The following is a 12,888-nucleotide window of genomic DNA, read 5'->3' as shown; positions in this document are numbered from 1 at the left end:
GAAATACCCTCAGGTGATAGGGGTTTTCTAAGCGAGGCGCTCAATGCAGGGCAGACGAGGGGAGGGGAGTTCCAGGATTCAGAGAGCAGCTTCCTGCCCATCAGGACCCTCAGAACAGTGGTGGGTGGGCTGAAACAGGCGGATCATTCAGGTTGGGATGCATTCAGGAAGGGCAACAGGAGCCCAACCACATGCCCCCGTGTAAGAACAGGACTGGCCTAGATTGCATTCCTGCCAGCTGCATCCCCGTGCAGGCTGGATGGGCCATAGGGTGCCTGCGGAGAGGGATGGGCATGAGGAGGAACTGTGTAAACAGGAGGCCTTCAAGTCCCACCTCTGCCTCTTGAGAGCTAAGGCCCGGGCAACCGAACTCACCAGTCTGGGCTTGTGTCCCTTGTGAAAATGAGTGTGGGAAGGACTGCCTAGATGACAGGTGATCATTACACCCTGACCTCAGCCAGAGTGGACCCTAAGTGGCAGCGACAACACAGGACCCATCCTGTGCCCAACACTCTGTCACTCCTTCCACCCTCTGAGCACAGTGCAGCGGTCAGCATAGGAAAGGTCCCACTCCTCCCACCACCAGTCGTGGCAGGGCGGGGTAGCTGTAGGGATCCCTGGGGAATCAATTCAGCAGACACTAGGGGTTAGCGTTTCCTTTGTCTGAATTACTACCCTGAGGTCACCAACACTTTCATGTTAAGTCCTACTGCTATGACCTTATGACCTTACAGGAGGACCTTGGCCCAGAGGGGTCAAACTACAGCAGGTCCTGGGAGAGGGAGATCTGCAGCTTAGCCATATGATTCCAGAGTACCACACTCCCAAGGACAAAGTAGAGTGCCCCTGGCCAGCCAAGGCTCAAGGCCAGACAAAGCTGGGCAACGAGACCAGTGTCCACACTCTAGATTTCTGAGAGGTGTCCCGCTGACCCTGTTCAGAGGCTCACTGAAGTCAACTGGCAAGCCATGAGATGAAGGGGTGCCACAGTCTCCAAAGAGAGGTCTCTCTCTAGTCCTCCAACTCCCAATGCACTTCACAGTTCTGTCTGTATTGGGGCATGGTTCCATTAGCCAGGTGTATACAGGCTCCCTTGGGCTCACTGGGCTTCAGTAGGCCCATCTATAACACAAGGGCCAGGGTAGGAGGCTGTCCTCTGGGGGTTCTTCCTTCACTCTCTCCAGTCCTCTCTCCTCCTCCTCCTCCTCCTCCTCTTCCTCCTCCCTCAACCCCAAATCTGTGTTCCTATCCTGAGACCAAACACCTTTAGCAAACACCCCCACGTTTCAGCAAGCATCCGTGGCAGGTGGCTTCCCCAGTCTGCCTCCCTATCAGTGGCACCAGCAGCAACCCTTGAGGGAGAGATACTCTTGAGACCTACGTGATGCCTCCTCCATCTGGAAACACAACATAAATGTGGTGGGAATTTCGGGCCCAGGCTGTCTGACACTCAAAGGCCACGCAGGCTGCAAACACCTCAGGTGTTCACCAACCTAACGCCAAGGTCCTAGTGGGCCCACTGCCAACCCATAATCCTCTGCCTCAATCAGAACAACATGTTATGAGCCCATGGCTCTCCTGGTTATGTAAGTCTCAAAGGTGGGATCCACTCCTGGCTCACAGACCCCTCCAAACATAAGGGGCACTCAGCAGTTAAGAGCACTGGCTCCTCTTCCAGAGGACCCGGGTTCAGTTCCCAGCACCCACATGGCAGCTCAAAACGGTAATTCCAGTTCCAGAGGATCCAATGCACATAAAATAAAGTTAAATAAATTATTAAACAAACAACAACAAAACATAAGGGGAGCTCCAGACAAATTTGATGACATCATCAAACAATTGCTATACCATACTCAAGGGTTCTTTCCCATACCGTAACTGCACCAGCGACCATGATGCTGTCCATGACATATTGTCGGCAGAGGTTGTAGCAAGCATATACAATCCCAACCAACGCCTGGTTCTACTCAGGTACTTACCTGTCATCACTAGGATCTGCGCTACAGGAATCTAAGATTGAGAGCCCAGAGCTAAGAAGTGCCTCACTCAAGAAGACACAGTGAGCCAGGTAGTCAGTTCACTCCAGACAAACAGCGAAGCCGCTGGTCATCACAAAAGGAACATGGACTGCAGATTAACCATTTACTCTGCTGGGCACTTTGGCTGCATGGCACTGGCTCCTCACAAATCTAGGGTATCAGGATGACCGTTACTCCCATTGTATACATGAGCTCTTGACAAACCCAGAGAGGAAAGATAAATAAATAAATAAAATGCGCACCACGCAGCTGGAAGGAAATGTTGGTGACACAGGACAGAGTAGATGCTCTTAACTCACTTGGGCAGTGCTGCTCTCTGAGCTGCTATAAGACAGACCACCATGAACTACACAGGCAGAGCTGTCATTTCTCTGAGTACCCATTGATCCCCAAGGAGGCTAGGCGAAGGAATGATTGTCAGGCTGCACTTACCCGGGGCACTGGTGACGTCTGGGCCCCTTTCCGGGGCCCACTGGTCTCTGGTGTAAGATCACGGTGGTCCACCTGCATGTGGCTCTCCAGGTCCTCGGCACTCTCAAACTTCACGTTGCATTCAGGGCAGCGGAGACCAGCACAGGGCCGGTCAGCAGGTTCGGGTGGGGCTAGGCCACCCACCTGTCCATTGGCACTACGGGCCATGCAGCCGGCACATAGGCCATAGGGAAGCCCATTGACATCAAGCCTGACCAGGTCCTGCTTGCTACGGAACTCTTTGAGGCACAGGGCACACTTGTAGAGCTTCTGCAGGCCCTGGCCATTGGGGGAGGAGGCAGCCGAGCTGCCCGCCAGCTTCTGCATGTGGAAGGTGCCATGGATCTTGAGCTCCAACGTGGAGGTGACAGTCTGCATACAGACCACACAGCGGAAGCCAGTGAGGGAGTTGCGCAAGTCGGGGTGCATCTGGCAGTGCTCAATGAACTCCTCCTCGCTCTGCAGGGGCATTTTGCAGATGCGACAGGTGCCCGTGTCCAGGCTCTTGCTGTGGGTCACCTTGTGCTCCGTGAGCGTCAGCAGCGAGGGGAAGCGCTCACCACAGATGGGACACATGTAGTGCTTGGCAGGGCCCCGGTGCGTCTGCAGGTGTTCCCGGAGCCCGTTCTCCGAGAAGAAAGTCCGTGAGCACACATTGCATTTGTGGCTGCCCTTGATGAATTCTGCCTTCTTCCGTGAGCCGTCATCCTCGCCGGGCCGGATGTTGTGATCCCGAAGCCGGTGGTTCTGCAGTAGCACCTCCATGGTGTAGGCTGCACCGCAGATGTCACAGCCATACATGGGCTCTGACGCATCCACATCGTCCTCACTCGCCTCATGGCTGTTTGGTGCCTCAGGGTTCTTGAGCAGCATGCCCTGCAGGTCAGCAGGCTCTGCCTTCTTGGTGGAAGTGGGGGGCACCCCGTTGGTCGTGCCGTTCTCTGCAGCTGCATCGAACACACAGTGCTTCTCCCGCAGGTGCTTCTCCAGCAGGATGACGGCGTGGAAGGCCTTGCTGCAGAACCTGCAGTTGTACTTCTTGCTGTGCGTGGTGATGTGGCACTGGAGCTCCACCTCGGTGCTGAAGGTCTCACCGCAGAAGATGCACTTGTGAGCCTTGGCCGGGTTGCCGAGGTGACTGTGCTTCACATGCACCTGCAGGTCAGCCTCCTTGCGGAAGTCCCAGTTGCAGGCCGTGCAGCGGTACATCTTCTTTTCGTTGCTGTGTTTCACAGCCAGGTGCACCTGAATGGACACCTTGGAGTCGAAGACCTCCTGGCACAGGGTGCAGTGGTAGAGCACGAAGGTGTGCATGTCCAGTAGGTGCTTCTGCAAGTCGTCCACGGAGGAGAACTGCTTGTCGCAGCTCTCGCAGACATAGTGGGTGGACGTGGTCATGTAGTGCACCGTCAGATGCTGCAGGAGGGACTCCTGGGAGTCAAAGTCTTCTTTGCACTGGGGGCAGGCCTGCTTCCGAAGCAGCAGTTCCAGGTGCAGCTTCAGGTGGGTCTGAAAGCTCTCGAAGTTGGAGAACTTGAGGTCGCACTGATTGCAGGGATACTCGCCATTCGAGATGGAATTGGCGCTCCCAGAGAGACGCTGCCGTTTAGGGGAAGACACCTCAACGTCAGAGGAGACGGGGCTCTGCTCTGCCTTGGACTTCTTGCTGTGTGCCAGAGGAATGTTCTTGTGGTTCTCTTTGATGTGCTTAGTGAGCTTCAGGATGGAGCCAAAGATAGGAGAGTTGGTACAGTAAGGGCAGGAGTAGACCTCCATGAAGGACTGTGTGGGCTGCACGACAGGAGACTCCAGCTTGGTGCTCCCCACGCTGCAATGTGCCTGCTGGATGTGTTCAGTAAGGGAGGACTCAGTGAGGAAGCCCATGGAGCACTGGTTGCAGAAGAAAGCGTTATTACCATCAGGAGGGTTGGCATTGGGGCCACAGTGGGAGACTCGGATGTGCTCCTGCAGGCTGTTGATATCGGCGAAGATCTCAGGGCAGTAGTTGCAGTGGAAGGCTGAAATGTTGCCAAACTGCATGACAGGGTAGGCGTGGCTCTTGTGTAGCTTGCGCACATGCTCGTTGAGGTTGTAAAGGGTGGGCATGGAGTCTAGGCAGATCTGACACGTGTGGCTCTGCTGAGGTTTATCCGCGTGGATGGTCTTCAGATGAATCTCTAGCACAGCCAGGCTGGTAAAGTCCCGCTTAGAACAATAGGGGCAGCTGTAGACCACCTTGGACCAGCTCTGCCCATCATCCCGCATCTTCTTCTGCCCCCTCAGTGGCTTCAAAGTGGAGTCTGGCGTGGATCCACGCTCCACTGAGGCGCTGGAGTCAGGCGTAGCGCTGCTCATAGAAGCCACGCTGCCCAGCACAGGGTCAGGGCTGACACTGTGATTGCTGGAGTCGGGTTGCCGATGGCTGTCCAGGTGGCAGTACACACCCTCCACCGAGGAGAACTGCTCGGGGCACATGGGGCACTTATGTTTCTGGTTGGCGTGGGCTTGGTGGATGTGGGCAAGCAGCGTGCTCTCGTCAACAAAGACCTCAGGGCAGTGAATGCACTGCAGGTCCGCCTTCTCGGAGAGCTGTGGGTGCAGGGTGAGCACGTGCTTCTCCAGCTCCTCCGTCTGGCTAAAGGTGTCCTCACAATAGTCACACATGAAGTCGTCCTTCTTGGCCTCCTTCTCCGACTTAGCCAGGTGTTCCTTGTTCTTCTTGTGGGCTTGCATGTGGCTCTGCAGAGAGCTGGTGGAGGAGAAGCCGCGCTTGCACACGCTGCACTTGAACGGCTTGCTCGAGCTGTGGGTCTTCAGGTGGATCTTGAGGTGGTCGCTGCGGGAGAAAGCCGCCTCGCACTCGTGACAGTGGTACTTCTTGTCGCCTGTGTGCAGCTTGATGTGCCGGTCTCGGCTCCTCTTGTGCTTGAAGAGGCGGCTGCAGTAGGTGCACTTGAACGGAAGCTTGTCGCTGTGGATCTGCTCGTGCCTCTTCAAGTAGCTCAGGCGGATGAAGGACTTGTCGCAGAACTGGCAAGGGTACGGCAGGCCGGTACCTCCTTCCTCTTCACCGAGGCCGAGGTCACAACCATCTCCGATCATCTGCGTAGGTGACGCAACATCCTTGCTGGAGGGAGATGAAGCCACCCAGGAGAGCTGTGGGTCGTCATCACCATCTGCAGGGGAAGGCAGAAGAGAGATTAGAGGCAATTCCCAGGCCCACTGGGAAGCAAGGACAGAGCCAGCTTCTCGACAGCTCTCGGCAGAGGCTGTGCAGCTGGCCAGCTGCTGCAGGGGCGGGCGGATGATGGGGCCGGAAGTAAGTGGACATACAGGCCTTCCCATCCACAAGACACGGCGGAGAGGTGGCAGGGTACTGAAAGGAAGTGTCTTTTCAGCGATGACACCTGTCTAAACCTGGCTGGATGCAGTACACCCCCATGAGAGGAAGAGCCAGCAGCCACTTCCCTGGTGGGGGGGGCGGGCGGCAGCCTGGACAAAGTCACCGGAAATGACCTCACAGACCATCAGTCCCATAGGCCAAAAGGAATCCAAGTCTCCTAATTCCAACCACATCTGGGAGTCAACTTCCATCAGCCCTCAGCCCCTAGCCTCCAGGCCCCCAGTTTTAAGAGGAATCCATCTGATCCTTTGGGCATCAATTTTAGCAAGGACAGAAAACTCCCTTGATTTTAAGAGTACCATCATATCCATGGATGGGGAGTGAATAAGTTGGAAACAAGGGGTGCAGGGCCCCCAACATCAGACTCCAGGATGCAAATGAAGCAAGCTGAGGGCAGAAAGGAAGACCTAAGGTACCCAGTCAGTGTCCCCAAGGAGTTGTCTTCTTTGTTTCCAACCCCAGCTTTATCCTACTCACCCAGGAGGCCAGGTGATAGTCATAAGGATGGACCAGGCCACCAAAGGCCAGAGCCCAGGGCTAGCAACCCTTCACTCATCTAAGGGACTCTGTGCTCGCCAGAGACAAGAGGGACTTCTCTGGCCCATCCAACCTCTGATGGAAGCTAAACAAACCTCAGGGCTGCCCATTTCTGGGAAAACAAAGGCACACAGGACGCAGCAAATAAAGCCAGCGAAGTTCAGAAAGCACAGCGGGGGTTGGACAGAGCCAGCACGAGCAGGAAGGCGTTTGGAGGCTCAAGTTTCTCGTAGAGTGGATTGAAAACTTAATAATGAATGAAACAGACCACAGGCCGCTGCGGGCAGGGGAGAGACAAACAAAAGCCCAGATTCTGCTGCACTGACCTTGTCTCGTGACCCCGAGGAACGAGACCAGGGCCCCTGGCCACACTGTCAGCCTCCAGCCGGCCAGCTCAATCCTCAGAAAAACCTCACAGAAGTTGCCCCTGACCCACAGGATGAGAAGAGGGTGGAGAGCCTCACACCCAACACAGGCAACCATGTGTGTGCGCAATGCCCCCAACCCCACTCACATACCTAAGAACATGTGCTCACCACACCTTACACACAGCTCCCCAAACACACACCTATATATATGTTCACACAATCACAGACACGTGCACTCCCACACTAATTCACAGGGACAGGTACACTCGCCCTTGCTTTAGTGTTGTATGTGTGTATACAGCCTGCACACCAGCGTCACAACAACCACATTATGGATGCCATACACACTGATACTTAAACACACATCTTAGACACACAACTATACCATCACAAACCCAGGGCTCCTGTCCAAGGCTCTCTGTAGTCACACTGCTGTTTCTGCTGTACACAAGAGCTTATTCCAAAAAAAAAAAAATTAAAAATACAAAAAAAAAAAAACAACCCAAGAGCTGGCAGGACAGCTCCTCGTAACTAGCACTGGGCAGGCCCCAGGCTCCCATCACAGCCCCAGCGCCCACCCCCTCACCCTCAGCTTCCAAAGCATAAAGAGTTACCCCTGGCTGGCACAGCGGGTCCAGCTCCGCCTGATGGAGACTGCTTTCCACAGCCTCTGTTCTGTGTCTCCCAGCAGCCTCCTCACCTCTAAAGCCCAGCACCCCTAGGAACGCCCTCCTGGAGTGAGGGCACCTTCTCTCTTGGGGGCCTCACGTTACAGGCCCTTTGGCCGGGAAGGACGCAGCCGCTACCAGCTTCCTAGATTAGGCGCAGCGGGAGGTGCCTTATCCCTTGCCTATTAATTCCCAGCCTTTGCCAGCTGGGCTCTGAGGGGCACAGACAAAGGGACCCAGGGGAAGAGATGGATGGAGCAGGGACTTGCTTGGCCTCTGCCCATTGGCCAGGCTCAGCTAGCTTTACGTTATTTTGATATCTTAGCTCAGAAATACCCAAACTACCACAGAACTTCTCCAGTGTGCCCAGCCTCTACCAGGGACTTTCTCACCATCTCTGGGGAGGTGGGAACCAGGGCACTCCCACTGTACAGACGGGGAAACTGAGATGGATCCCAGAAACAAAATCCTGACAAGCAATGAAAGAAAAAGGTAGGAAATGTTCAGGGCATACATCTCAGGGAGAGACCACCGACGCTCAGAGAAGCCCCCTAGATACCCGATGAGTGGAGAAAACGAACAAGCAGGAAGGTGACACCAGGAAGGCACTCTGCCCTTGGGACAAGCCTGAACTAGCATGTCTCTAACAGTCCTTGGTTCCTAAAACCTTCGTCCTAACTGATGACCAAAGGGCAGCTACCTACACCCCTGAGCTTCCAAGCTCCCCCAGCAACTCATCCACACCATGGATGAGCCTCTCAACCTCTGAGATTCAGTAAATACGTCTAAAAAAAGAACCACTGTGAGGGGGTGAATGAGGAAATTAATAGGAAACCCACTCGAGTTCCGTTGGCATGCATGTTGCAAACAGGCTCGTCCACAGACAGAGCCCACTCAGGACTGCCTGAGGCTGAAAGTGGGCGCCACAGTCAATGTCAAACTGGCAAGCAAAGTCTGCCGAGGAAACGGAAGTGGATTTAGCCATAGCTGCAAAGGCCCGTACAGTTCTGTGGACTGCCTACAGAGGTGCTGAGCGGCACAGTAAAGTAAGTGAACATTACAGCATGCAAATTAGACTTCTATAAAGCTGGTAAACAAAAGCAGTATTTTGCCAATAATAATAATTAATTCTAATTAGTACCACTAGTGCTATTTTTAGCAGCTACATTTATCGTTCATGTCCCGCATGCCAGCACTATACATGTCTGTTATCTCAACGAATCTTTCAGCCTTCACAGCTCCTGTGGCTGGTGGTCTGCGGGAGCACCCCGTTTGAGGTGGGGATGCTAAGAGTCAGAGGGGTGAGCAACCTACCCATCACACAAAGCTGGATGCTTCACAGAGTTGAGCCCTGCATCTCCCAATTGGACAGTATCCCAACCTAGGCTAACATGAGCCGTTCAACTGCCACCGCCATGAAGGGAATCAAGACCTGCCCGGTTGTGCAAGGTACCCAAAGTTTACTGTGGGGCTAACTGCTTGGCTTTATTTTCTGCAAACAGGTTTCAAAGTGAAAAGGAAGTGCATTATTCTCCATCAACAAACCAAACCACTGCTGAAATCATAATAATCCAAATTGAAATGAAAATAAGGCTCCTTAAAATGAAAGGGTCCAATCAGAGGAAAGGGGCATGCTGACATGTGAAGTCCAAACTGGCTGCCCTGCTTAGAGTCGGCTATTCAAAAATCACTCGACCCTGGTGGTTCTCCGCCCACCTGTTCCAAGTGCCCTGAAGACATCTAGCCAATGGCACCAGAAGAAAACTAGAGAGAGGAGCAGGAGCCAGGGCTCCGCTGGACCTACACGGGCATCAGCAGAGGAAGGGGACACTCCTGTTCCTCACAGGAACACACACCCCTCAAACACTGTTAGCACTTATGCTGCAAAAGCGTGCCCACCCCTGAGCAAGCACAACTACCCAGAACTAGCATGACCACACAGCCTCTGGCAGGAGTACAGAAAGGAAAGGGAGGAGAGTGGAAATGGGGCCAAGGGTATCTCAAGGTTCCCTTCAAGGTGAACGGTCAGGGTTAAGCAACAAGTAGGTTCCTGGAATGCCTCCCCGTCCAGCCAGCTTTCCACCTTCAAAGGAAGATTTTCTGAGAACCAGGCATTCTTCTCTAACTTTCCATGCACTAATTCAATCCTCAACAGTTCAATGAGCTGGGCGTATTACTACTTCCTTTCCATGTACAGGCGAAAACGACGCACAGAGGCTGCTTTGCCCAGTGCCACCCAGCTGCCAGGCAGTAGAGCCAGGAAACAAACCTACTTAATCCTATTCAATTGGTAGCTTCATCCACAATGCTGAAATGGGAGACAGAGTGACAAATGCCAGCCCCTCAGCAGTTCCCTCCTCTCGAACAAGCATGGTCAAAGGACAGAATGAGGAGAAAAATTACTTTCAAAATGGAGATTAAATTCATTTGAAAATGGCTAATCCAGCAAAGAGGCCTGGAAGGAAATGGTTTATAGAAGACTTCTGCTGTCTGCTGGAGGAAAACACATACACATACACACGCATAAGAGAGGAGGAAATGTTGATAAAAAAAATCAATTAAGTAAAAAGACGATTAACTAGGCTTTTAAATATATCTGCAGCATAAGCAAGTGCATTCCAGGCTTGTGGGATCAAACTCAGAGACTGCCAGGGGGCTAGGGGCACATGTGACCACAGCAAGTACAGCAAGGTACGGCTGCAATGGATGCACCGGAAACTGGCAGGCATCATGGAACAGCCACCCAGGAAGGCAGGGGGCACAGTTCGTAGCTGTTCCTATCAAAGAACATCAATGAGCAGCTACTGAGGGTGCCAGGATCCTGGAGGGAGGGTGGCCTAACCTTCAGATCCACAGGAATTAGCTAAAAGTGATCATCCAGCCATAGGAGGCATGGGCAGAGGAGAAAGTGACCTTCCAGCACCGAGATGAAGAGACAATCATAAAAAGCGTTAGCAGAGACCCCTGCTTCAGTAACAAGACGAGCATGGCTGAAGCCTAGGAAGTTCTGAGTCTCCAGGACATTGCCAGCCCAAGAAGTTCCATCCATGTGAAGAAAAGTTGAAATCAACTGGTAATGTCTGCCATGAGCAAAGTTGGATGGGAATGGAATGGTCTCAGGGCACCAGGTTCCTCCTTGAAGAAAGGCTCAATCGATCCTCTGAGCAATGAGGCTTTGGGACAGCGTCCCCCAAATCCTGCTGTTGGTGCAGAGACAAAAGGACCTGAAAAGTTCTGTGTCTCCAGAGCATGCAAGACCTGCATGCATATGCTGTAAGTCCCACACACACCACTTCCCGCAGAGTCAGTCAGAACTCAAATTAGTGGCCTTCTGACACAAAAGGATACACGCAGTGTGGGGCATCTGGGCATGTTCCTGCTTTCCCTTCAAGGAAGAGCACTTGAGCCTGGGAGTCTATGGCCCTGGTCATCAGGGGTGAGTGTAGTTGATGATGGCTGGCCTTAGAGATGCCACCAATCCCTCCTGAACCAACTACGCCCTATACCATGGGTGGACAGAGCCACCTGAGGCTTTTTCCTGGAACTACTTTTAGTAATCAGCAATAATAAGTTTCCCCCAAGAAGTCTGAAGCTTCCAGTACACAACCCTAGGTGTTTTGTGGCTTTCCTGGTAAATTCAAAAGAAATGTCCAGACCGAAGAAAGGTTCCATCCAGTCCGAGCTGGCATACAAAGGAGCACACTGGGTCACTTTCAGGAGGACATGTGACTGATGGCAGCTGTTGAGGGTTCACCTTTTCTAACTTAGTGTTTCTAAGATTAGGTGCAGCTAGGGCAGGAAGGAATGGAGATTGGAATCAAGGAGAAGTGTCTTGATGCCCCACTCCAAGAAGGAATGTCAACAGCCCATTCCCATGGAACTAGTTTCTTCTATAAAGTTCTGCTTCTTCACCATGACTCAAGTCAAGGTCTCCTATATGTCATTAGAGACATTCTTGTTCCACTTCATGGTGATAATGGTCATGTTAGATCTAAAGGAACCAGCTACAGTATCTCAGGCGGAGTGGAGCCATGCTCCAACACACAGACGTATCCTGGGCAAAGCTGGTGGTAGGGGAGCAGAATGGATGGGGTCTGCTGCCAAACAACCATGAAGAAAGCAAAGGAAGCAGGTTGCCTACAGACCCTGCACAGAACCAAAGTCAGAGGCGGTGCTAAGCAAAAGCTAATGGATATGAGCCTGTAACCGTGACCTGGGGTGCTGATTAGCACCTTAACGTACAGAGATGGTTCTGGATTATCTGGGAGAGGCCTCTGGAGACACTGGGTCTTTAAACAAGAAAAGGGAGATGGAGAACAAGCCAGTCCATTGCTGCTGGGGTTGAAGACACACGAGTGACCAATGCGGTGACTCTATGAGTGGCAAAAGTCCTCTGCCACCACCTTGACCTTTCACCTATGTGTCTATCAGACTTCTGACCACCAGAACCATACGGTGACTTTGTGTTGCTGGTTTTTTTTTCCTTTTTCTTTTTTTATGTATATGAGCGCTTTACCTGAATATATGCAATTGCACCACTTGGAATTTGAGATATAGATGATTATGAGCCACCATGTGGGTGCTGGGAATTGAACCTCTTAAAAGACACTTGAGTTCTCTTAACTGCTGAGCGACCTCTCTAGTCCCGGACTTTGTGTTGTTTTAAGCTACAATGTACATAGGATTTGTTACAGTGGCAATAAGAAACAGTATAGCCCGTAGGTGACAGGAGTGGGGTGACTCAGGAGCTGGAAAAAAAAAAACCCTCAAGAGGAATGTATTCTTTGTAAAGGGGTGGGCAGCCTTTTGCAGGTTAACTGAAATACAGGTATAGGTGACTGTTGATGCAGACTTGGAAGGAGAGCAGTGTTTTCCTGAAAACTAAAATCCCCTTGGATTGAAACCTAATCCAGCACGAGCCAGGGGCTGGGACACTTGTATGGATAAGGCTTACCAAAAAGAACTATGCTCTCAGAAGGCTAGAGTGTTGTGGTCCCCATCCCGTACCCCCCTTCCCCGCACTGCTGCACGAGAAGAAGAGCCTACAATGGAAAAACGCAGGTATTTGCTGGGTTTTCTAGCAGAATGTTGAAGGTATTTCTGGCTTCTTCTTGCAGCTTACAATAAGAAAGGAGACATAGACTAAAGGCAGAAATGTGCAAAAGGAACCAAGAGGCATCCTTGGGAAATTCTCGAACTGCTTTACTTTTAGGAAGGCACACTGCAGAGGAGCAAAGTGGGTGTGGCCGTGGATTCTGCTGCCACCTCAGGAAAATCAAGAGGTCAGGGGTGAGTCACACAGAAGGCCGTTATAAGAGACGAAGGCTGTGCCTCGCAGACCTTCCCCAAACAAGACAGAGTGTCTGGGAGACTTAGGAGCACTGTCCTCGAGCCATCTCAAC

General features: G+C 52.4%; 1 protein-coding gene across 2 annotated transcripts in view; it reads right to left on the bottom strand.

Annotated features, from left to right (window-relative positions):
• The window catches only part of Znf423 (zinc finger protein 423), a 238,521-nt gene that overhangs the window by 114,883 nt on the left and 110,750 nt on the right, over nucleotides 1-12,888 (bottom strand). Inside the window, exons 1-2 of one of the 2 annotated variants that reach the window (XM_041650919.1) lie at nucleotides 5,844-5,888; nucleotides 2,472-5,686 (exon numbers count right to left, since the gene is read on the bottom strand). In XM_041650919.1, the coding sequence (XP_041506853.1) occupies nucleotides 2,472-5,612 (3,141 nt within the window). In that variant the 5' untranslated portion in view covers nucleotides 5,613-5,686; nucleotides 5,844-5,888. Of the gene's footprint in view, nucleotides 1-2,471; nucleotides 5,687-5,843; nucleotides 5,889-12,888 lie in introns of those variants that run through there. The other variant, XM_041650920.1, reaches the window with a different exon arrangement.

Source organism: Microtus oregoni, unplaced genomic scaffold (assembly GCF_018167655.1).
Source record: "Microtus oregoni isolate MIOR12 unplaced genomic scaffold, Mior012 000004F_ref0000308, whole genome shotgun sequence".
NCBI classification, from domain to species: Eukaryota; Metazoa; Chordata; class Mammalia; order Rodentia; family Cricetidae; genus Microtus; species Microtus oregoni.
Note: the sequence above shows the minus strand (reverse complement) of the source record. Positions and strands in the feature narration are given on the sequence as shown.